We start from the raw sequence: 27,588 nt of genomic DNA on the forward strand, positions 1-27,588 counted from the left end.
AGATGAAAATAGAAGTTTTTAAAGGGCTTTTTGTTTGACCAGATGTAACAAATAATACATTAATGGCAATACATACCATTACTGGATCGTCAATTCAACATACCAGTAGACACAGGAAAAACAGAGAAACAAACTATTAAGGCGCAACATTTGCACTCCCTTACAACATAATGTTGCCTTGTAGTAATAGGGCTTTTGGTAGGCAGAAACAATTCTTGGAAATATGATTATTTTCACTGTTTACAATGCACCAATAGGTAAAGCTTAATTTTTTCAAACACATTTTGTAACTCCATTTAAGTGAATTTTAATGAAAGAAACAATATAATAGGGTCATTCCAAAAGAACAATAACACTATAATTATTAGTGGATTTGTAAATTGATTGAGAACATTGAAATTGAGAACACTGATATTTTCTCCTGGCTTATAGACATCTATATTTTATTTGATATAAAAATAATGTGGTAATTCTGGGTGGTTAATTCAAAATTTATATATTAATCGTACATTATTTATGAGCTATAATGGTTTTTAAATAAGACAAAAGAACATTAAAATGTATTTTCTTATGGTTGGGTAACCGGTACAAAAGAGAGCTCCTTCTCCAGTAATGAACCATGCATGCTGTGTCATCTTGCCTATAGGAAGTCCAAGTTTTCAGTAAGTACCACAAAACATGTAAGTGTATGTGTGTGCGTTTTGTGTTCTCTCCCGTTCCCCTACCATTCCAAAGCTAATCTCTTTTTCCAGTTCTCCCTTTGTCTTTGTTTTGCTTTCACTATTTCAAATGAGTTAAGGTGAATGCTTAGAAGCACAGTGTAATTACAAATACATTGTGAAAGGCTGTTCATTTTGTTTTTTTTTTAATATTTTGTTATAGTACAATAATACAACAAGATACGTGTCATGTAAAGCTTCACTACGGTTGCATGCAAAATTTAATGTCTACAGATAGTCTTTATCAAGATATCTTGATAAATTTACGTTTTGTGGTTATTAAGCTATGTTGAACAACAGGGTTTAAATAATAAGAGTTCCTGTCAGCTAGGAAGTGTACTACAATGCAAGAGTGCATCGAAATCAAACCGTGTCAATGACTTTTAACCCTTTAAGGAGTATGGACGTCATATGACGTCTTCTTTTGATAGGCTACAATGAGTAATGGATAAAATCCAAAAAATACCAAAAGGAGTAAAAAATGAAAATCTTTAAACTCTCTTAAAAAATGTTTATTTGCATTTGATTTAAAGCTTAATAAAAAAGGACTACGTGTTCTACAAGTCAATATTTCAGTACTTTTCAAAATCAAACGTCTTATTTCCTCACTACAGCAGATTCAATCAATATTGCCTGCCATTTGGACAACAGTAACAAACTAGATAGTTGCTCAACAAATATGTCACTCACAAGATAAATATGGCCACAGTACACAGTATACAAGGAATGGTTAGTATAATGTGGCGGCATATTCTGACAGCAAAGTGATACGCGCGCGACGCGACCTTTGAGTCAGTGACTTCTACCGGGTGGCTATTGTGATCTGGTGGTAAAATCAGATTACAAGTAAATGCGAGCACAAACATGGAAGTTAAGTATGTTGCCGATAGATGGAATCACTTTACAGACAAATGTACTTAAAGGCAATCAGTAATAGCAATGCATTTACAATAATACAAAAATACAGAGGCTAAACGTCATATGACGTCCTCACTCCTTTGGGCCACTATAAGAGTATACATCATATGACGGCCTTACTCATTATGTAGAGTTTACACACACTCCTTAAAGAGTTAATATAGATTTCCACTCAATATTTTTTATTTACAGGTAACATGTGTAAATGTCACAAATTAAATCTCAAATGGTTGTATAGACTACAGTTTGTTTACAAATTTATTTATTTTGTTATTTTCTCATTGCCATCATGTTTACCCATAAGAACAATGTAAAAATACTCACTAACACTCAACCAAATCCCATGACATGCACAATCATCCAAATTAGTGTTCCAATATATAAATAAAGAAGTTCCATGCAAAATTGCAATGTCGGTCTATTGTAAGTGGTACTTACAAAATAGCAATAAATGAAGATTAATATATCTGTTTGTATGTCAGCACAATGTTTAATGTTTCATAAGTTTAAATAAAAAAAAAACAAATCGGCTAGTATGACATAGTTAATGATATAACTACAAAATTAACTTCCTTATCCATTGTCTTTAGTTTTTAAATTTGTTTCATAAAGTAAAGTTCACTTTTTGACTGATAATTCATTAGTTCTACCAGCAATTCCCTTCTTAACAGCTCTGTTCATGAAAATACGCAGCAGACTTCTGGTGATTCATGTACAAAACAAAACGGTAAGCAAAATATTATTTACAAAAATAACACAATTTGTTAATTTAATTAGATTATCTAATTAGGTTTTACAAACATGGAGTGCTATCGCAATCGGTTATTTGCATACTGCCGATCAGCTGCTGTTTACAAATAAATGCATTGTGGCGATGCGAGAATGTAAATGTAGAAAACATTAACTGCATGCAAAATATTATTTACAAAACGATTGATAATTTATAAATTAATTGATCTATTTACGGTTTTTAAAACACAAAGTACAGCAAAATCACACTTTAGCAATCAATAATTTGCGTACTGCCGATCAGCCAATAATAATTAACACTAATTATGTCCGCAGATTTGATTGTCAAGTCCTGTCGATTGATTCTCAAATCCAAATTTTTGTTCAAGTTTCTGTTGATTTGAGGTTCGGGATTCTACTTCGAGAAGTCAGTAGTTTAAAAAAAGATATTTAGAGATCATTCCTTCTTTAAACGTGACATTTTCAATAAAGGGTAGAAAAGAAACTGGGTGATGAAAAAATTTAAAAAAAAAACTAATTTCAGAGGTATTTTTTATATTCCCTGTGTTTTGAGAGTTCCCTGAGAATTCCCAGTTCCCTTCAGTGTAGCACCATCCCCTACATTCCAATATTATCACCTTATTTTCCACACTCCATGTAAAGGCTAAAGCAAGCAAACCCAGAGGAGTATTGAAGATCTTATGAGATGATCATAACAAATTACTTGATAGTCAAATATTTTAAGATTGGGAAATATTTTGATATTATAATATTTTGAAAATGATGTTTGCTTAAACTTAAGAACAATTACTTATTTTAAAACATATTTCATTAGGGACATTCTTGATATCACTTTTTATCTTATTATGTCTCAATCAAAGAATGCTTAGTGATATTTTCGAAACAGATTTGTCTAATAAAACAATGCCTTAATTGTTAATGATTTATATCTTTTGCACTTACAATTAACATTTTCTACAATTCAGCATCTATACAACATGTTTTCTGGACATTTTCTAGCAGATAAACCTATACAGTAATAAAACACATAACTTGTTGCATTGAATATATTGATACATACCAAATATAATCAATTTTCAATATTTTTTCAGTATAAAGTAGGACTTATTAATTCTCTCCATTTCATTACCTACACTTTTTACTATCAACTAATTAAAATTAACATTTAGCTTATCACATATATTGCTAACGTTAATGAGTTTGCTCAGCAATTAAAAAAAAATTATAGTGTCCAAGAACTGAACTGATAGTACATTTATCCATTACAAACAAAATACTAAGTAGTCTTTACTCTATAAGTCCCTCAGCTCTAAATGTGACATATAAAAATTAAATTATTGTATAATTTTTAATGACAGAAGGCTTCTGAGTAAAGGAACAGTTTGTTTCAGCTCATGGTTTGTAGGGAAAGTGGATCAATGGCTTGGCAGAATTGGGCCAGAAGCTCAACGGTCACTCACTCAATCAATATTCCTAAACTCGCATTCAAGTTAAAATAAATTAAAAACAAGTTAAAATAAATTGACGAGAGACTGAATTAAGCTATAGAACACAAAAAGTTCAAACAAAAATTTTACAGACAACAGGTTTGATTATTATATTGCTGTCACTGTAGTTACATAACTCAAATATTTCCGTGTGATGCCTTACATTAACCCTTTGAGAACCACAAATAAGTTTGTCAGATTTTTTATTTTTTTCAATCTTCTTGCATGTGCTAAAAGTCCACACAACAAGATGCAATTTGTAAGATTATTCTTAAATATTTAATTAACAAGTTTTACAAAATAGATTCTTAGTTTTTTACTATTATATATTTTCAGTGGAATAGAGAATTTTTTAGCACATGTAATTTTTAAACATGTAATTTTTTAAACTTTAGTAATTCAATTTAAATTTAGTTTTTTACCAATATTTATACAATTGCTTATGTAAAAAACATTATTTTCAACTTTAGAAACCTACAGAAAAAATACAAATAAGTTTATTGTGAGTGAATATTATTTTACATTTAAGTACAAGAAACAATGTTATTTGCTTTTGAAAACAAACAACTAACCTAACACATAATTACAAACTAGGTTAGTTATTTACCTGAAGAAGAGGTCAGATTGCAGATCTCAAAACGTAGTATTACTGATCTCTTTTGTATCACCGAATGATGGCAAATGTCTGGAAAAATCCTGTTTCCTTCACTCAAGAGTTGAGTAGTGAGTGCCAAAACACTATGCACGACACTCTTCCTGGCACTTTGTACACACTGTATAACATTTTTATGCTACTGAGTAAACAGATTTCTTACCAGTAACTCATTTGCATCGCAAAAAATTAAGAGCGGCCAAATAAATTATTAGCTGGTCTTTATCACAACTATCCACAGTGACAGAATACCTGACCACTCTATTTTTTTGCCCAACAACAGTGGTCTGGTAAATCGTCAATTGGTCCTCAAAGGGTTAACTGAGCAGTAATGGAAAAGTACTCCTCTAACTTTAATTTAAACTTTGGTCTTTTATGGAAAAATATAAATATATATATTCCACAATACTTTACAGTAAAATAAAATAAATGAAAATTGAAAAAAATATTTGGATAAAAATCAGTCGACCCTAAAAGATATTTTTCAATATAAGCCTGCTGTTTTTCCAATCACCTAGTAAAAAAATATAAAGTTTGTGCACTTTGAACTTACGCGTTGATCAAAAGTAAGTAACATTGTATAATAAGCTTTTAAATTATATATAATTCCATGGGAGAGCTTTGTAAAGGAGTATCTTTAAATTTAATTTTGTTCAGTTCAACTTCTTTACAATAATGACTTTATCTGTAAAGTATTTTAAACTTCTCAAAATATATTCTATAATAATGCATATACCACACTAAAAACGAATGTATTATGAATAAATGTAAGCAAATTTTTCACTAAATAAATAACAATTAAATTATATTATCTAGTTTTCTCTCAAATTTAATACTATCCATTATAGGTTCTATCAAATATAATACATTTCTTTGTAATTTTCCAAAGTTTCTTACTATGATCTTGAAAATAAAACAAAAAATTCCTCATTTACATTAATAATATCAATTTTGAATGCTACTGCTTTTGAAAAGTTTTTGTTAAGTAATTTGATGATAGCAAAAAATAGAGATAAATTAACCCTTAGCACGCCGTAGACGGAATAATCCGCGATGTTGTTTGGTCTTATAACGCCAAAGACGAAATAATCCGCCGATCAATAAAAATATATTTTTTTACTGTTTTTGAAGTTTATAAGTTCAATACATAAGCCACAATACAAAGTAATGTACTGACTTGACCAAATAATCCAGTTGCAGCTGTCAGCTGGCCGCAGTAGGTAAACAATAAATTGTTTTGTTGCTGGCAGCTGTTCTCGTCCCGCCGATGACGATACTATCCGCCATTACCGACTGTCAGTGGAGCACGCATTGTGCCTTGGGAAGTGTTCTTGCATTGTCAATTCTTATACAAACAGTTAGTTGTAAAAAGTTATTGTTACCATGTTTTAGGTGTTATAATAAAGTTTTTATTGTTTCTTTTCTGTTGTGTAATTATGGCTGCAAGTCATGTCCCGAGACCCCATGGCTTCATCCTGATTTTTGTTTTGAAGTTTACTGTACAACTGCCTAATCTATTATTATCAGAACTTAAAAAACAATTTAAGATCAGCATATTACACTTTATTTGTTTTCTTATCCTTGTACATAGTTTTCATATTTTTCATCACATGCATTTGATTACTCTGTAACCTAAATTTGATTTTGATTGAAATATTCCATTATTATGAAAAAATGATATTATTATTATATGCAAGTATTACATTATTGTAAAATTTATTATTTTTTTTGTGACTATTAGTCATTAGGAATTAATAAAAAAATTAGCTTTAAGGAATTTTCATTTTTATTTTTTCACCTTAAATGAGCGTAATCTAAAAAATTACTAAATTTATATCGGCGTTCAAAGGGTTAAGTTAATGTTCAAAAGCTTAATATTTTTGTACAGAGAGTCCTATTTATAAATACTTATTACATGTAGCCTACTCACCAATTCAATTACCAAGTAAAAACCAAACATGATTTTAACATGAGTTCTGGATCTAAATTGTTTTTTGGAGTAGCTGATCCTCTCTCAAACACCAAAAGTCAAAATTTTGTACACATCCTCTTTGTACATAGTTTTTGTAGAGTAATTTTTGTATAAAGTATTTTTAAATGTCACATACTCATAATAAAGTACACACAATATACAATATCAAATTTTTTATCAAATAATAAAATTAAATTCAAAACTTATTTTTAATAAATAATACTGTTAAGTTTTGAACAGATATCACAGAATTCAGATCAAAATATATAGAGAACAATACACAGATTACTTAAGAATACAAAACTAATAGCATTCTATAATTGACTTGAATAATGGAGGTCACTAATTTAACTATTATTTATGATCAAAATTAAAGTACCGGTCATTTTCCTCTTTTAATATGATTAAATAGTAATTAATATGGCTATAAAACCTATCACTACCTTGCTCATTAATAAGTTATTAAATATGCACAACACCAAGAATAACTGAGTACAAAATAAAAATAAATAATACAAGTTTAAAACGACTTAATATTAAGTATACACGATTTAAACATAATAATGTAATTTACTTTGTTTTATTTTACAAAAATCTGTAAATATAAATAAAGTAATGATATGCAAAATACAAAATAATACTTAACCTTAAATTATAAAAGAATTCTCAAATACAATCAGAAAATAACATATGAAAAACAAACTATTAAAAAATTATTCATGACCACTTTATCTCATATTATACAGAGTTAACATTAAGGCTCTATGCAATGTAATGTAATACAATACTTTGTTCATATGCATTACAATGCAACATTCACTCCATTATTATATAATGTGTTGGCCATTGCATTCAGCCGTTCCATTTAAAAAACTACTTCCTAATATTTGATGCACAAAATTTAATACCGATAGTATGTTGTGAAAACTATTCACAAGATCTTATGGATAACTTAAATCATATTTAGATGCACTCTAACAAAACAAAATCAAACAACGTTTAATACAAAATTTTAACAGTTGAAATAAATTCATGGCAAGATTTGATGAAAGGAACTAAACAAACAATAGAGAAGTTTTATTTGGTTAACTAAAAATTGGTTACACAAAACTACATTTAAACAAAATAATTATAGTGACAGGTACTTTGGAACTTTTTCTTAATTAAGTCTTAATTTCAACCAGATAATATGTCTTTACTTATAGCACTAAGTATATTACTTAACCAGGCCAACCAATACAAACTAATGCTTGATAAAATATACCATTCAAGTTTTTCTTCCTTGATGATTGGAAGACATTCAAAGTTGAGTGAAATAATTTCCTCATACAGCAAGACTTGTTTTACTAATACAATACAAGTACAAGAATAATAATGTGAGGATACTAAAAAAAAAAAAAAAAACATGCTACATTTTCCGTGTCAGGGCCAAATTGGGACATTCACAATCTCACAGACCACTATAATAATGACACGTAATACACAAAGGGTATGGGCACATTTGGTGTTGAACAAATTATTATTATTTTTTAACCTAGACACTAGACATTAAAATAACCTAATAATATTGCATATAAAAGCTCTGCAGAGAAAGAAAGTAACAAGTGATGTTTATACTCACTTGTATGTAGTTGTGTAAGTATGGCTTGGTTTTGGGGAGGGATGAATCTGATTTAAGAGAACATCACACCAAGGGTAAAAAATAAATCATATCAAATCTAAATTTAAACATACTGGATAGGCCTTATTCAAAGTAAAACATTTAACTGCTGTATTTAAAACAATTTGGAGGTTTGAACACATACAAATATGCTTAAAATTCTTTAGGGTTTTGGGGGAGGATTATATCCCCTAAATGCCCACTTAGTTACGCCAATGCTCAATTATAGATGTGTCAGAGAAAACATTGTGTTGTTTCTAATTCATCTGTAGCATTCATTTGTTTGTACACAAATAGATCTCCCACTACTAAATGTGAAGTATGTGAAATAATTTCATTTTGTCGTAAAATATTCAAAGTTGATATTTTATGACATTTCATTCATCTTTACTCAAGTTATTCACAAAATTAACAGTGATTTCAGTAACATGTGATGTTAAAAATGTAGAAAAAAATATTCTTGATGGCGATAAAGAAACGGGCGGTGATATGTAGCTATATAAATGAATCCTCTCAACAAAAAACCCATAGACATTTTCCCTTTATTTTAATGCATCACTCACTAGTTATAATAAATTTGGTGAAAACATAATTTCTTTAAGAATAATAGCTATAGTATGATGTTTTTAATATAAAGGGAATGACCTCAACAACTTCTCAATCTACAGGTATTTCCCCAATTGTAACAACTATTTACGTACATCGAAAATTCTAACATCAAAGATTGTAACACTACAGACTCATCGAAAACTCCACAATCTCAACACTAACACAGCTAGAGGTACATATATATTTTGTACATAAGTACAAATAAGGTGAAACTCCTCTTGCTACTTCCTTCGCTACATGAGAACAAAAGTGACTTTATCTGTAGCTCTTGTAGATATTAGTGCATATTAAAACAAAAGAAAATATATAATCAAATTCTACAGAAATTAAGAGTTCTACAAAAGCCTCCACAACTTTTGAATTATAAAATTTATTACTTTTACGTTTCTTGCTAGTTTGAGTAGTTAACAAGCCGGCACATAATTGTGTTCCAACACCAGTACTACCAAAAGTTTGCTCTACACAATGCTTAATGTGAAGCGGAATACACTGGAATGGTGTTCTGGTTTCTCTAAAGTAAAAAAATAAACACTTTTGGTTTGTCCTCAAAATTTTGTTAAAAAATCTTTTTATATAATCTTAACTTATTCTGATAAAATAAGATATCCTTCACCTTTCTTTACTCTCCTCATCACCACAGAAATGAATAAAAACACTGTCTAAGGCCTCATATTTTTAAAATTTGCCCAGACCAACTTTCCTCTGGATGTACAGTACAACCTTGTTTATACAGACTTTACTATCCGTATCTCCGGATTTATCCAATCAGTTTTACAGAATGGATAAAGTAGAATTTTTAGAACAACAAATAATTTTTGTTGAATTTTCAGTGTAATTTGATTTTTTGTGAATACATGCTCGGTGTTCAAAATAATACATACAAAATAATAACAAATGAACAAAGTTGTAAAAGTCCTTCATGAACTTTATTATAAATTTGCAAGATTTAAATGATTGGCTTTAGACCGACAACGGAATCTTCTTGTAGATGACAATTGTAGCAGCAGTATGTTCTAAAATGGTAACAAAGGACAGTGAGAAAAATTCTGATATCGAGAAAATCAGATGTTGTGATTCATTCTGATTTCACAGCAGAGTTAGACCTTAGACCTAGACCTTAAACCGTGGTTAAACTTTACAGCACAAATGATGACCTTGAAACGTATTGCTCAGAAAAAGTGTACCAAAATAAAACAAAAAACACTGACAGTTTTTTTTATAACACAATTAAAATTTCCCTTAACTGGTTTACTTTATTTATTTTCTCTATAATTAATCATTATTAATAAAACAATAATAAACTAGCTCCTTTTTGGCTACTGCTGTATGTGTAATAAATAAACTTCTTATCATCTGCAATCTATATATTCTGTATTAACTGTATTCCCTGTTATCAGAATGTTTATTTATCTGGATCACATTTAGCCCCAATTAATCTAGACAAACAAGGTTACAAGGTTGTACTGTATTCCATACCGCTAGGAGGTAACAGTTCTGCCACTTTTAGTTCTAGAAAGAGCACTGTGTGTAACACAAATAAAACATTATTATATAAATAAGCCACTGGTATTGTTGTTGACAACAATATAGCTACATTCCTTTTATATATACCTGAATAACAAGAATTGTAAACATAAATACAAATACAATAAAATGGAGACTAATGGAATATTAAAAAATAACAAGAAAACAATAAAACAAATAAAACACGTTTGGACACTGAGATTCAATCAAATATATCCATGTCATTGATACCAGACTTATTATGCCAAATCATGTCACAGTACTTAATGTATAAATTGAAAAATAGTACTTTCTTTCTGTACAAACTTTTTTTGTGTGAGTTGCTTAACAGTATGACAAATAACAGTTACTCATCCACATAATTTTAACTGATTTGAAAAAAGACTGACCAAAAATATACAATCAACAATGAAATCATGTTCCAACAAACTATGAATAATTTATGATTTTTTTACAATTTTATTTATGTAGTTGTTAATTTATGCTTAAAAAACGCCTTGAACAAACTGTATTTACCTTTAAGCTTCCTTCATTCTATGAACTCAAGGTTTATAAAACAATGTCAAAATAAATTCATTGGTGCATGCACTTAAATCACGAGATTCACTAGTCAGTTAAATTGTATTACATTTCTGAATACACACTTAGTATACAGTTTAATTATTTTATTATATTTTGAAACAAAAACTAGTGAGCAACAAAATGTGATCACATTACTAAATAACTAAAATATTTTGCACATGATCTGCCATTAACACAAAGTATACTGAAAGGAAATGTTACTATATTTAATTATAATAGACAGAGAGAGAGAGAGAGAGACAATCACTACCTGTGCTGCATCATATCGAGGGTGGGGTCGAGGTGTGGTTGTCCAGGCAGCTGGGTGAATGTGAAGAACTGCTGCAGAGTAGGGGCAGGGAAGCTGTTGGGGTGAGGGTGGTATGTGGTGGGGGGTGGAAGGGGTGCAGGGGCGTACTCCTCGTACAGTGGCAGGGGCTCTAGGGGTGGGGGTGGGTTGCTGAGTGTGGGGGGCTTGGCACGAGTCTGGCGGCTAGTGTTTATGCCATGCCTCCGTTTCATGTGCTTATTGTAGTTCGGCCAGTTGGTGAAATGATGCTGACACTCCAGGCAAGAATATGGACGCTCTCCTGTGTGCTGTCGTCGATGTGTCTGTAAACATACACTTTATAAATTACCATTACATTTGCTAGAAAACACTAAAGCACACAAAATCTTTTGTTTTCAAAATAACTGTGTCTCAAATTTCATTTTCTATACACACGTTAGTGAACTTAAAATAATGTGACAAAAAGAACATAAATACATGTATTTTTATTGTGTTCAAATATAAGAAGATGGATTGTGGCAATTAATTAGTTGACTACGATTAGTAAAAACAACTACACAACTCATATATAAAACATAATATAATAAAAGAAACATGTCTTTAGAGTAACCTACAAAATATGTAATTTTAGATCAAAATAAAATAGATCTCTAAGAGGGAAAACAGGTCCCAGACAATTGGAGTGGCAAGTATTGAGCTTAATACAACATTTTTTTTAATGAACTACAAAACTCTAAGATGTGAGTTGTCTACATACATTAGTAACAGAACTCAAATTGAAACATTTTTACACTTCACCCCTCAGCCTACAATTGACTCTTCAGGCTTTCTAATCGATCTTGCATAACTAAAAGATAGACGAGCAGAAAAAAAAGGGGGCATAAGAAAAGCTCAATCCCATATAAAAGTGACAAACATTTAACTGTTTTCCATTGAAACACTGACAGATTACAGAACAACATTGAAATAATGAATCATCTTCTACAAGATCTGAAGATTGTCTTAACAGAACATGGAACCTGTTCTGAAAAGATGAAAAACACAAAGCTCATACATTTCTCACTGGTAGTTGGGAAACTCATATCAAAGGTGGAGTTGTTATCTACAGAAATAATAACCTTAGGAATGAAACTGTACATCTGAAAAATGAAAATGTTAGCGTATCCCTCACTTGCGAAATTGCTGGAATAAAAATTAGTCTTAGTAATTCTAAGGTAATTTTTATATTAGGAATCTATTGCCTACCCACAAACTGTTTAGCCATCTCCAAACAACTTCTAGACATTTTTGCAGACATTATTGACTCACTTCCAACAACTAACTTATATATTCTAATCATTAACGATTTAAAATATTCATCCGTAAGGAGTATGCTAAATGAAATGTTAGCATCTTTTATCATAAAAAGACTCAAACTGCCTCCAACTAGGATCACCCCAACCTCTGCTACCTCTATCGACAGAGTGAGTACTAATTTAAGCCTAGACCAAGTAGTGCAGGTGATACCGATAGACTGGTATACTGGACAATTGTGCTCACTAAGTTTGCCTACCTCAGTTAACAAACCTATGATTTCCTGTAGAAGAAACACCAACTTATGACATTTAAATCCATTTAAAGTCACTTAGTTCTAGAATTATGAGAAAACGTCTTCAACACCAATGATATTAATGAGATCTATAACAATTTTATAAGGTATTTCACTTCAATACTTGATCTCACCTGCCAAGATTGAAAATTGAAGATCACTAAAAAAATTATAAAAAATAATAGAGGGTCAAAAATAAGATATTCTGGGATGAAGAAGCCAGGGAATTAAAGAGGATATTCTTGGAGACCAATAAACAGTATCTTTTAAGTGGTAAGAAGGAGGAGCAAACACCTTAAAGAAAAGTTATGACCTGAAACTGAAAGAACTTTGATGCACTTCCAGTGCCAATCGTATTATGGCATCTGACAACAAAAGCAAGGATATTTGGGACGATATCAATTGTGAGCAGCAATCATCAAGAAGTCAACATTCTGTAATAAAGTACTTGCCTGTAAATGGAGAAAGCATCATGAATAGTATGGTAATGGAACACCACTTTAATCAGTACTTCACCACCACCGCTGAAATACCTTGAAGTCTGCTGGCTTGTTTCAAATCGATCTATATCTGTGACTTCTGTTTCCCCGAAATATAATTACCATATAAGTCTAAATGAACTCTTACCAACTAAAGAGCTTGAGCTAAATAAGATAATCAACTCTTTAAAGCTAAAGCCATCAGAAGGACTAGACAAAATTTTAGGATTGTAAAATTTTGCAAAGAGGAAATCTTTTTACCGCTTGAGTATGTAGCCAATTTATCACTTCTTCAGGGATCTTTTCCCTCTATCCTAAAAATAGCTTGTCATTCCCCTGCACAAAAAAGAAAGGATGACACAGGAAACTATAGGCCAAAAGCTTTGATCTAAGCAAGGAACTATAACAATTATTTTCTGGAATCAATCCAAAGAGATTTTTAGTACAATTTATTTTTATGAATGAGACTTACTGTAAGAATGCCCTTAAAACGAAATGCCTTGCCACAATATTCGCAAGTGAAGGGCATAGCTCCAGTGTGGATCCGCAAGTGTTCACGCAGTGTTCCCCTCTCTCTAAATGATCGGCCACACACATCACATTGGTGTGGTTTGGCTCCTGTATGTACCGAATGGTGCTTGCGTAGCTGCATGGCAGTCTTAAACCTGCAGCAACAAGAACATTGCAATAATTATCTGTTCCACAAATTCCTGTTATTAAAATAAACTCACTGTCTTAAAAATAACAAATCTTATAAAAGTGGCCTTAGATTTTCTATGAGTATTAACCCTTCAACGCACTATTTAATTTGAACTGAACACCCCCTAAGTGGTCCACTTAATTTCTTGTTTTTCACAGTTTTGTGAAAACATTACCTATACATACATTAAATGATTTTCTGTTAAGCCTATACTTGTAAAAGTGATCGTATTGCTAAAATATAAGTATACCCATCATAACTTATGAAATAAAGTAATAAAACAGGCCTAGGCCTAAACAATAATCCAAACTAATTTTAAAAACTAAATCTAAAACTGTTTCACTTCACTGATGCACATAAGAGTATAAACTCACAATCAGATTTGTCCTAAACCACAGTGAAAATCACTTTCAAACAACATAATTGCTAAAATTACACTCAAAAGTAACATTATGAAATAGTATGTAAATATAACCAAACAAATAAACAGCTAAAGACAAACAATAACATCGTCATGCCAGCAGGCAAAGTCGTGCCACCTTGATCGATGTTTTTTGACTACTATGTCAGCAGCTGTTTACAAACAGAGCCGAACAAGGCCCATGAATGTAACACTGAGACACCGGCAATGGATGATTCAGTACAAAGCCTAGAACAACATCTACTAAATAATACTCCTCAAACCGAAAGAGATAGCCTAACCATGGCAGCAAAGCTGGGTTCGGCCCTACTAGAAGAAAACAAACTTCTTAAACACCAAAACAACATAATGACCGCCAGACTACAGGGTTTGGAAGCAAAGATTGAAGATTTGGAGTATGAGGAGAACAAACATCTTGCCAAAAACGAACACCTTCAACGAATTATTTCTGAGCTTGAGGCACAAATGGCCAAGGAGAAAAAGACCGTTGTCTGTGACTTAAAATCCATATTTGAGGAGCATGACGAAAAACAGGAACTTAAACTACAGGAATATGAAGTCAAGTTAAGTAGGCAAGAGGAAGAATTATCTGCCCTCCGGCTAAAACTAAGAAACAAAGCCCACTTATCCGATGAATATATGAGTACAAAGGAATATAAAACACTCCACCCGACCGAATCACAAAAACTGATTCCGCCACAAACTCTAATATGGCTAGTCCACTCCATGCTCATATAACGGAAGTAGGCCTCCTAAAAAAAGGCCACAGCTTACACTGGAAGAAAAAGATGCAAATACTCGAAATGAAACTTCTCAACATGCAGATAGATAATGACAAGGGCGAAGCAAAACAGGATGATAAAGAACATCCTCAACCTCCAGCGGACAAAAAACTTTATCGAGGGTAACTGAAATCGATGCCCCACCATGTAATAAATCAACAGCATGGTGCCACACTTCGAGGAAGAAGAAAGAGCACCGACATTGAGAAGAAATACTTTTAGTATCTCACTACAAGCTCAAAAATATAAAAAATTTTGCCCTGATGAACTCAACCCGTCGTCCGAAAGTTATAAAACATACAGTAATTTTCAGGACCCCAGACCTAACCTGAAGAGGAACCCACCAATGACAGCCAAGACTCGTGGCCCTACAGAGAGTGCTGAGGACTTCTTAAACAACTATCTGAGAGAGCACCAAGTGAAGGCATCCATCTGCAACGATGCAGGGAAAGGCGGCCCAACTGCTGATCTGCCACAGTGTGAACAGCCCAACCAGCATTGTTGATGCATCAACACCATCACCCGAAATATGTGTGCCCCCACAGGCAGGCACAAAAAACCGGCTCTCTCTTGACTGATTTTTTTAGATGTGATGGGAGCAAAAAAAGCAAGACACAAAACCATCCAAAAAGGCAGAATCTACCAAAACTCCACACTGAAATGAAAATGAAAGAGCCAACCAAAGTACATTAGGAACGGACAAAAACTGAATAAATTGACCATCCTTCATCAAAACATAAGAGGACTAAACAAAAAAAGGTTAACAGACTTAACCATAATCCTCAGTGAAAGATCCCCAAGTCTAGCTGATCCTGACGGAGCACGGTCTTAGTCAAGGCGAACTTGAGAACACAAATATCACTGGATACTCGCTCATAAACGGAGTATAGCAGAACCAATCACAGGCTGGGAGGTGTCGCCGTTTACTCTGCGGAGTCCCTCAGATGAGCACTGTTGAAGTCGTTGATGTGTCACAGCACAGCCTGGAGCTCGTCTGTGAGGTAGCGATGATCCGAATCAGGGTTAGAAACCACAACATAAACATACTTGGGTTGTACCGCCCCCCGGGAGACAACATAGGACCTGCAATGGAAATTTTGTCAAGTATCTTGGAGGAAAACCAGTCTCACAACAGGTACACAATCATTATTGGTGACATCAATATTGATAACCTAAAACAAGATGTAAAAAGTAGAATCCTCGAACAAGAACTCACCACACACAATATAAGAAGGCTGGCCCTGCCCGCAACTCGAGTAACCCCTGAGTCAGCAACATCAATTGACTGCATATGTTCTAACCTCTCCCACAGACCAACATCAGGCGCTGAAGTTTTTTCAAACAGGCCTGTCAGACCACACTGCACAGCAGTGCTGGGTGAACATTCAACTTGAAGATAACAGTATAGGGGCCACAGTGAATAGAAATCTATGCACAAGGAACTTGAAACCGTCTTAAATCACTCCTTGCACAACAGAACTGGGACAGTGTACACCAGAAGCACTGATGCAGAGACAGCTTACAGCATATTCAATGCGATCCTACAAGCAGCTTTTGGAACACACATTGCCCTAGAAAAAAATCTAACAACAGATACAGAAAAGTAGACAAGCATATCATGTACTATGATCAAGAAGTTTAAAACTCTCAGGGAAGACTTCATCAGAGCGTTGAACAAACATGAAACAACAGGCAACATACGGACAGAGCAGAGGTGATCACCAAAAAGAAAAGTTATGATCTGAAACTGAGAAACCTAAGACAAACTTCAACAGCTGAATTCATCGAACAGTCCGACAATAAATCAAAAGCCTTATGGCAGATAATAAACTCAGAAAGAAGAGGGAAAAAAGAAAGGAATACAAAAATACAGCTGAAAATCAACAATCAAATGACCATGATCCCGCAGAGGTGGCTGAACACCTGAACACATTCTTTTCACCCAGATAGCAGAAACCACCCTTCAACAACACTCGGACTTACCAGAGAAAGTCAATGATGTGATCAACCTACAAACATTAGGAAACACCCATCAAGAGCTCCTTTTGAGTAGAACCACCCCTAAAGAAGTGGAAGATATAATTGACTCCCTAAAATCCAAATCCTCAAGTGGTGTCGATGACTACTCATCAAAGATGGTGAAACACCTCAAACATGAATTGACAGCCCCCCCTGGCAGGCATAATAAATAAATGTCCTTTCAAGATGGTCACTTTCCCTCAGACCTCAAAATAAGCAAAGTATAACCCTCTGCACAAAAAAGGAGAAACGACAGAAACTCAAAACTATAGACCGATCTCTTTGATATCGACATTCTCCAAAATAATCGAAAAAATAGCACTGAGAAGACTTATGAGCCACCTCAACCACCAACATCTTGTAACAGAGAGCCAACACGATTTTTAAGAGGTAGGTCAACGACCCTCTGCCATAGTGAGCCTGGTAGAGTTTCTTGTAGAACAAATTGACAAAGGAAATTTTTGTCACAGCTGTATTTCTAGACTACAGCAAGGCCTTCGACTGCCTAGGGCATGAATTAATCTCAGAAAAACTAGAAGGCCTTGGAGTAAGACATTTGTCAAAAAGCTGGTTCATAAGCTACCTGAAAGGGCGAACGCAGGTCACAGAATTGCAACAAACCAAGAACCGTGTCACGAGCAAGCACCGCTCCAAACCCATTGCCAGTGACACGTGGTGTGCCCCAAGGATCCGTCCTGGGACCAGTCTTATTCATACTGCTGACAAACGATTTTGCTAGCTATATTCAGAACCCGAATACAATGACAGTAATGTAATGCAGACGATACAACGATACTGCTCAAAAACACCAGTGCAAATGATCTTTACACAGACACAGCAACCGCTCTGAATAAAGCATTTCAATACTGTAAAGCAAATGACCTAGCAGTAAACCCCTCCAAGACATCCCAGATGAATTTCAGCAGGAAGAGAGAAGAAATTCTTGAGACCCCAGGCGTACTGATGGAAAGACATATGAAATTTTTTCTCGGGCTAACCTTGGATGATAAGCTTTCCTGGAATCACCACGTAGACAGCATGTGCACGAAGATCAGCTCAGGTATTTACGTTGTGCGATAGGATCAAACAAAATTGTGGCCCCCAAGCAGCAAAAAACAGCATATTATGCACTAATAGAAGCCCATATCAGATATGGCCTCATTTATATGGGAGGAACATCAGCTGCTAATGTCAACTCGAATACTTATCCTTCAAAAAAAGCAATAAGGGCCCTTGCAGACCTTGGGCCGCGGGAGTCCCTTGCCGAAAAGCATTCAAAACACTAGGAATAATGACTGTGGTGGCTCTCTACATACAGGAAGCCATACTGCACGTCGACAGAACAAATGTTCCCCTACAGGAAGAGACCTCCACTCCTATGATACCCGGCATGCGTCACAATGCATGATCCTGCCAATACATCGCACATCCCTTAAGGAGAAAACACCAACATATGCTGGCCGAAGACTGAAAAACCTGCTCCCGCCAACCCTGGGAAGACCTGACAGGACTGGAGCTGAAGAAGGAACTTAAGAGGTGGCTGCTTGAGAGACCTGTCTACACTCTTCAAGAATTTATAGAAAACACCAACTGCATCAGGACAACATGAACATTTGAAGCAGAATATTAAGCCTTTAGTTTAAATCGCTAATTTTGTACCTTGACTCTATCACATGTCTTGATGATATTGTAATAAAAAGAATGATTGATTGACTATAAACTACATGTTGAACGGCTTTTGATACATAGGTATCGATAAACCGATAGTTCATTTCATCTTCTTTCCAACGATGTATAACTAACTCTAATGTATTACACCAAAAATAACCGAAATATATTCGTTATAAGATCGGACTGCGCGATGCGTACAGCGTACGTAGCGGGCCGAGTTCAGCGGTAAATGCTAGACGTACGGCGTACGTCGCGGTCCGTCGAAGGGTTAAGACACATTTCTTCAATTATTTTTCATCTCACTCATACAAAAAGAATATAAAATAAAAGATTGTCTAGAAAGCTCAAGCTGCCTTGATTCATTTTGGAGAAAAAGTTATAGGAGAAAAAAACAAAAGTAAAGTACTCTGCTTTTTACCACACATTAAAAACAGCCACATTTTTGTTGTTGGTAAAATTATAACCTTCAGTTTCCTTCTTGATTTGATCTTAATAAGACAAATAACTATGAAAAAATATGAGAATGTAAATTAAATTGTTTATATTTAAGCGTGAATGAGAAATAAAAAACAAACACAATAAAAAGAGGTATAAGATGGAATTTTTGTTTTTTTTTTATGTAAAGAATATGATCACAAAACGTTTTTGTAAAATTCAGGGATATTAATTATAACGTATACGTAAACAATAAAAAATATCTTTATAAGTATCTAGAAGTTCTAGACTGCTTCATTCGGAAAATATTATAAAGAATGAAAATGAATTTGCATATTGAGCATATGAGTTTGTCTAGACAGTAAAATAGTTTAAAGTGCATTTCAATCCAAAATCCTGATTTAATATTTTATGATATAGAGTACTAACTGAAAATAACAAGAATACACAGTGTATAACTAACCCTTTGTTGCAGAGCTCGCAACTGAATGGTTTGTCCTGTGAGTGAGTCAACATGTGAGCGTCCAAGTTGCCTTTCTGGACAAAACTTTTGCCACACTGTTCACAGGTGAAGTTGCGAATACCTGTGTGGATACGCTGGTGAGTCACCAGGTTAGGTTTAGTGGAGAACCTACAAACAGATTTTACAATCAATCTCATATTGTAAAAAAAGAACTACAAACCATTAGGCTACAAAGGAATTGGGACTGATTTCCCATACATAGGTACTGTACAAAGGAACTTCCATGGTATATATTCTTATTCAACTGCTAAATCATTTCATGTAACACATGGATAAGATACAAGGTAAATACCTAGATCAATCATAATGCTCAAGCATGTTATCAAATGCATCCATTTATTCATGTTAAAGACTTTTCAACTATTCAATAATATACTGAGAAATGTAATAATTTTCTTGATTCAAGATTTGTATTCATCATTAAACATACAGTAATGCAATAGATCAATAGCAATATAACACAATTTTACTTTTTCATAGTGTATTGCATACCAGTGCCAAAATTAGGTCAAACAATGAAGGTTGACCTTATGTAGCTTACATTGTTAAACAGACATGTTCACATTGCATAGGCAACAACTTAAACTTAGATAATGGAAAATTCTATGTACATATTATATAATTTTAACCCTTTGAGTGCCCCAGCGTTTTGCTATATGGTATGCATAAAATGCCGAGCGAAAATGCCCAATTTTGCAAGAGTATAGTTAAAAACTCATAAAAAAAATTTTTTTAGTATAATGTCTTGGTTTTTGCTTTTTTATAGACAAATATATTTTCTTTATAAATATAATACATTGATTACTTATTTAACGTTTTTATACCATTAAAAAAAAGTTAACAAAAACTTTATGAGCAAAAACATTTTGTTTTTTATTTTGACACAACTTAGTGTTATTTAAATATTTTATTTTTTCACTTTCAGTTATTCTATCTTATACTCCATTTAATTCTTTGCAAAAATAAATATAAAAACTTTTTTGATACTTATAAATAAAGTTTGGAAAATAAATATGAAAATATGAACCGATACAAAACTAGAAATTTTCTAACCTAACCTAACACTCTGTGTATTGTCTACACTGCTAATGCTTAAATCTAATGCCTGCAATACTAGGTCTTCATTGTCAGCAATGTTTTTACGACTCATTGCTTATAAATATCACTGAACAAACACAAAAAAACATAAAAACTATACAAATGTATTTAGTAAAGTACTAGCTGCTTACGATCACCATAACTCACGGTCAAGTCAGTCATTGTTCTATTTACACACGGACTAGAACAACATACACAAACGAAATAATATGAAGATACAAACACTACAAACCCATTTACACTTAAATACTTTCAATATTTACAATCGTTTGTGAAATAAACACCAGCGCAAACAAAACATGTGATGGCTCGTCCGTGTAGCTGTCGATTCTAAACTCGCACTCTCTTTACAACTGCCGTATAAATCAGAATCTAACCAGAATGCAACAAAACCTTCATCAAAAGTTACGTTGAAGTCTTTGGAGTGCGTATGTATAGTCATTGAGCCAATTTAGATAAATGCTATATAAAATATAATATAGTATTTATCACTGCAGAAGTCGCAAATAGCGATTCTGGCACTTCTTGCATATAATGCAGGATCGCAAATAGTGATGCTCCGGCACTCAAGGGGTTAATATTATTGTTTATACAATGTAGTTTTGCCATGTTTTAAATGTAATTATATTTTTAATACTTTTCAACAATTTTACAGCTGTCCTTGTAAAAAAAAAAAACATTTGTACTAAAATGTTCTACATAATTAATTTTTCTTTCAGCATTTCACAAGTATTTTACTAACAACAGATTTTAAAACAGTTCGTTATTCATTTCGTGTTTCAAATAAAAACATTCTATAACTCAAGAGTGTAACAAATTGACATCTGTGAGATATTTAACCCTTTGCATGCCACGGCGACGATACATCGTCGCCAAAAACCCTTGCGAAAAGTGCCACGGCGACGATCTATCGTCGCCGACTTACTGTGCGAAAAGTGCCAGGCGACGATCCGTCGTCGCCGTCTGTTATCGTAATTTTTAACGCTTTATTTTTCATGAATTCTTTTCACGACCAATATTGTTTTATTTGTTAACTATCCTGCAATAGATAAATAATAGTTCACATAATACTTTATATTCGTGAAGATAAAAAAACACAGAATAATAGAAGCAACAACAGCTGGCGGTGATCAACCGGGCGCGTAACATCGTTGGCGCGTAAACAACTCGCTACGTATAGTATGCGTAATATCTAAAATAATACGTTCGGTCACATGGTTGTGTATACATCGTTTTGAGGTTAGGATCTCTAAAATGATTTTGTTAAATTGATATCTCCCGTGCGTGCGTGCGCGTGCGTGCGTGCGCGTACGCACGCGAGCGTGTGTGTGTGTGTGTGTACATATTTTTTGGGAAAATATGAAGACCATATATTAGATATACTTTAGAACCAAAGGATAAATGTAAGTAATGCATTAATTATTTTTGTTTTAGTGTTGTGTTACCGGTACTGAAAAATGATTTTTTCATTATGTACATAATTTCAAGCATTGTTATGTAACTATAGTAATTATATAAAAAAGTCAACCATTATTTTTTTTCACATTGACAATGTTATAAAGAATATTAAAAAAATTCTTCCCATGGTAAAATTGTTTCTTATTAATTTGTCAAAAAAAATAAAAACTAAAAAATAAAAATTGCTTTATACATTTTTTGGTTTTGACATGCCAAAACTAATATTATTTTATGTTGTTTCATTTGTTTTGTAACATTTTATTGTAATACAATTTTTTACAAACATTTTGATACCTCTTTCATAAAAATAGTATGAAAAATAAAAAAAATATATTCTTTTTCCGGAAGCCCGGTAATACTTCTTATTATTCCCTGGCATTTTTCGCATATGACTTGCAATATAGTTGCTAGTGCATTTCTTTTGTACTAAATTTTTTGCCTTGTGGCATTCAAAGGGTTAATAAATTAAATGAGTACTGAAACTCTACTGTTATATGTGTTATAAATTGAACCAAAGAAAGAAAAGAATAATCCTGCCAGTATAATAGAGATTAAATGCCAGTTGTAAATTAAATCATGAATCAAAACTTTTAGACCAGAATTTTAGAATCGGAATCAAATTTTTTGAATTAGACCATCTGTAATTTAATTTTAAATCTATATTATCAGGAAAGCAAGACCAAAATATAATGTTGAGATATTTTATACCTTTTATTGCACTGATCACAGAGGTACTTGTTTTTTACATTCTCGGGCAGATGACATCGAGTATGGATGAAGAGAGCGTTTTGGTGTCGGAATGCCTTGCCGCATTCCTGACAGACGAATGGCCGAACATTGCTGTGAGAGGCCGAGTGGGAGTCCATCACTCGCTTATTGGAGAAGCTCTTGCCACACTCCTCGCAGCTGGTAACATTTACACCATAAGTATTAAGTTATCTGGCTTACTTTTATATTTCCCTTTATTATTGTTTATTATGTTACTTAATTGAAGTACATTACTGATAGATTGGTTAAGAATTACGTCCCAGTGGTGTCTGTCTGGTGCTCAAGATGCTCCTAGAGCCTAAAATCAATTATTGACTGTGATCTCTGCATGGAAGCTACCTATCCACTAGCTCCTAGAGGCTGAGAACTATAAGGGGCTTGCCATCAGATGTCATAAGAGTAGCGCTGATTGAGGCCAGAAGCTTTCAGAGGCCACAAGCACGTATAATTGGAGGCTCACCAATAGCTAGGAATTACAAAAGGGTAGGAGCTCCCAGAGAGCCAGAGCTACCAGAGGTCAGAAGTTGCTAAAGTCCAGGAACCTCCCAAGACGCTATCAGAAGCTGGGAACTTATAAATGCCGGGAGCTACCAGAGGTCACAAAATCCAGAAACCAGAAGCTGTCAGAGGTTGCTCGAGCTCTCAGTGGCCGAAAGATTCCAAAGTCTGATAGAAACTCGAATTTCTCAGAAGTCAGGAGCCACCAGGAGCTGGAAGCTGCCAAACAACAAAAGCTCCCAGGAGCCAAGAGCTCTTAGGTTTTGAGATCTCCCAATGACCGGGAGCTGCCAGTGGACCAGAGTTCCCAGAAGACAGGAGCTTTGAATGTTTCAGAGTCAGTATAATTTACTTTACGGTATAAACTACAATGAAAATCTAATAACCAATCACCTGTACTTGAGAACATTGCGGTGTCGCTTAATGTGACTAAAGAACTCCTGGAACTGTGTGCTGACCTTGGAGCACTGGGCACACATGTAATGAGGACTTTGCTTGTGAATCAATTGATGATGCTCTCGCAAAAGCTCCACACTTAGAAACTCCTAAAATAAAATTACAGAATATTTAGTATTTTATCCAACAACAAAACATATCTGTGCAAGTGATGAGTTTAACATTAATAGAACTTTTTAACGTTTCCAACATGAATAAATAAATATAATTCTAGTTTAAATAAAGCTTACTAAGAACACAAACAAGCAGTATATTCTGTGTGTAAATAGTTTTTAAATATACAGGAAATAATGTTCTGCTTCATATTTTTGCATTTTAAAACTTACACATTTGTACATTGTTTATACGTCTACTCATATTTTCTAAAGAAAAATGCGGTTGTATACATAAGTAAAACTGAAATTTGAGATAAAACCATTATAATGAATAAGAACAATTATTTGACAACATAAAATCAATAAAAATTTGTATTATTGGTATATTATGAATTAGTATCCATAACTCAACACAAATTAATATCAAAAGAAAGTGTTACCTGTGAACAATCCGAACAGATCCAACGATAATGCTGCCACTGTTTATCTTTTAACATCAACTCTTCCACTTCCATCTCACTTAAGTCTTCCAATTTTTTCTGTTTTCGCACTGGTGATCGTTTCTTTTTCAGCATACTTGCTGTAATTAAATTTACAAATGTTTCAGTTGACCATTGATCCTTATAATATAATATAATAAATTATGTATAAATAATTACAACCATATATTGCTTATCTCTCTACATACAAGGTAGGAATACACTACACCACGTGTTGTGTAACAGGCTTCACGGGCTGCATGCGTCACTCAAATCTGTAACTAATTTTCTTATTTAGATGTTCTGTGGACAGATAAACAGACAGACAATCTTAGAGAAAAGAAATTTTTACTTCTCCACCGACAGGCAAAAGAGAAACTGTGTCAACCTACAGAGAGATAGGCTTCAATGACGCTCATCCAAATTCCATAGTTGGATAAGCACCATCACAGAACTCATTCTTGTCTATGTTGAAGTTTCATTCAACATTTAAAGTCAACAGATGAAATCTTTCTCAACGTATCTTGCCACATAATACAACCACACTTTTGTTCATTAAGTAAGGTTTTATAGTAGAATTCAAACAATAAAAGCTCCTGTAAACTCCTGAGAAATCAGATCTTGTTAAAAGTTAACAGATTAAATCTTTCTCAACATATACAGTGGAGTCCCGCTAATCCGAACACCGGTTAATCCGAACAGGTCCAGGAGGAATTATTTATAACGATAATGAACAGTTATAGAAACTAATTACTTAAAAATAAATGGGTGCATCATTTCGTACATAAACAAAGAAAACTTTAATTAAATAGACATACAGTATTTTATTAAGACAAATTGTGTACGGTATAGTACATAAATAATGAAGTTAAATACAGTACCAAATTGAAACTTACAGGTTAAGTATGAGTTAAATTACTGTATTAAGAAGTGAAATCAAACAAAAATTGGACGTACAGTACTGATATTATTATTGAGTACAATATTAATTGTTAAAAGACATAAATTCAGTTATTGTCTTCTGTCGCATTGAAGAGAGTCTATTGGATGACGCGTAGTTTCACCATCGTGTCATAAACATGATATCGGCAGGTGTAGCAGTAGCCTGTCGCTCTAAGTATCGTAGTGCAAGGTTAAGCGCTGCTGCACCGTCTGCGTGTGGCACCAAATCTCCTTTATCACCCAGGTTCTCGTTGTCCCGTAGCGCGTGGACCCGTACAATATCCAGTACGCTCACATTGGGTTAAAAAATTCAATTTTTTTTTAGTTCCAAATTTTGTTAGCTTTAAGAACATACTTCACTTTTTAATTTCTGTCAATTATTAAACGTGTTATGAATATTTTTCAAAATGCATGTCATCGAATTTTTTCGTCCCAGGAGAGCATGAGGCGTTCATTTATTTGTTATAGTACTGTTATGCTGATAATCTATGACCATAAGGCCCATACTCACCTACCAGTGTCTGTTATGGATGAAATAAAACCCATTTTCAGAGATTTGTCTAATGAAGAACTCCTTAGGAAATGCCTTCATGGTGGGACACAGAATTCTAGCGAATCGCTAAATAGTGTGATATGGTCGAGAGTACCAAAAACAACTTTTGTAATGAAAAGCACCTTGGAACTAGGTGTGCATATGAGGCTGTGGCAACTTTTAACAGGGGCAACATAGTGAAGTGCCAAGTGTTGGAAAAGTTTGGTATTAATCCTGGCTCTAGATGTGTGCAAGAGATTAAACAGCAAGATCTACGCCGAATTCAAAAAGCTGAAAAAGAGCAACAAGAAATAGAGAAAAGGTGCAGAAAACAACTTTCTATTGCAAAGAAAAGGCTAGAGGATAGATATGAAGAGTTAGAGGACCCAGACAACCCCACTTATGGGGCAGAAATGCACTAGAGGTAGGCCTAATTTTAATTATCATATATTTTTTGCTTTAAACACGTTTTTTCCGAAAATCTAGTTTTTTAACACAAAGGTACATTTATCTAAAAAACTATTGAAGATATCTGAAAAATTCTTTTTATATTTTGTTTATTAGGTCTTCCTTTACATTTTGTATGAAGCAAATTCCTTATTTTTAAATCCTATATTTAAAAAAATATATATTTAATACAAAAAATTCCTGGAAAAAAAGTAGTTTGGAAAAAAAAATGTAATATCCAATATATATATATATTTTTTGAAGTTATCCATACAAACTATGCAAAAATGTCCAAAGTTTCTAGTAACACAAAAATTATGTACCTATCTTTTATACTTTTTGAGAAAAATGTACCTTAAGTAGAGGAATTTAACATGGGCTAGATAGGCCTGGCCGACCCCCCTTAACAATAGAACTCTCACACTAAATACGGTAAATGTGCTTAGTATTCGCAAACACGTTTATTTGTCAAGAAATACAATGCAACAGTCAGAAAACATATTTTAATAAAAAATGTTGATAATTCTATAACAAAATAGGCCCATTCTCAAGTTTAAAACCGTATTTTTCTGTAATTCTGGCTAATCCGAACAATCACATAATCCGAATAGGGCTCGGTCCCAATTAGGTCGGATTAACGGGACTCTACTGTATTGTCACACATTGCATTCCTATATTTGTTTATTAATAAAGTTTAATATCAGTGCTCAAATAATAGAATTTCTAGTGAGCTAGTAAGGGTAATAAAACACAAGAGTGTGTTGAAATCAAATCATGTCATCATAAATTTTTGTATTGACTTCCACTCCTTTTTTTACTCTATGAATACAAATCACAAGTTGAGATCTCAAATGATTCAGATTGTTTACAAATTTATTTATTCTGATATTTTCTCTTTGCCATCATGGTTACCTATCCAGTGTAAAAATATTCGCTAATGCTCAGCCAAAGTTTTTGTTTCAGTTATGTGGGTCAGATGATGTGTTCAATGAACACAAAAGGACTCACAAAAATAAAATTTCTTAATTATTGGAGTGTGTGTTCATAAATTAAGCA

At 33.3% G+C, this 27,588-nt stretch overlaps 1 protein-coding gene across 1 annotated transcript in view; it reads right to left on the bottom strand.

Moving 5' to 3' along the window:
• Nucleotides 1-6,656: 6,656 nt before the first annotated feature.
• LOC124359857 (zinc finger protein 436-like) overlaps nt 6,657-27,588 on the bottom strand; it is a 31,827-nt gene continuing 10,895 nt past the window's right edge. Inside the window, exons 4-9 of the mRNA XM_046812946.1 lie at nt 24,573-24,712; nt 23,975-24,126; nt 23,024-23,221; nt 19,700-19,867; nt 13,681-13,873; nt 6,657-11,464 (exon numbers count right to left, since the gene is read on the bottom strand). Coding sequence (XP_046668902.1) covers nt 11,120-11,464; nt 13,681-13,873; nt 19,700-19,867; nt 23,024-23,221; nt 23,975-24,126; nt 24,573-24,712 — 1,196 coding nt within the window. The 3' untranslated portion in view covers nt 6,657-11,119. The remainder of the gene's footprint in view (nt 11,465-13,680; nt 13,874-19,699; nt 19,868-23,023; nt 23,222-23,974; nt 24,127-24,572; nt 24,713-27,588) is intronic.

This window comes from Homalodisca vitripennis, chromosome 4, assembly GCF_021130785.1.
Source record: "Homalodisca vitripennis isolate AUS2020 chromosome 4, UT_GWSS_2.1, whole genome shotgun sequence".
Classification (NCBI taxonomy): Eukaryota; Metazoa; Arthropoda; class Insecta; order Hemiptera; family Cicadellidae; genus Homalodisca; species Homalodisca vitripennis.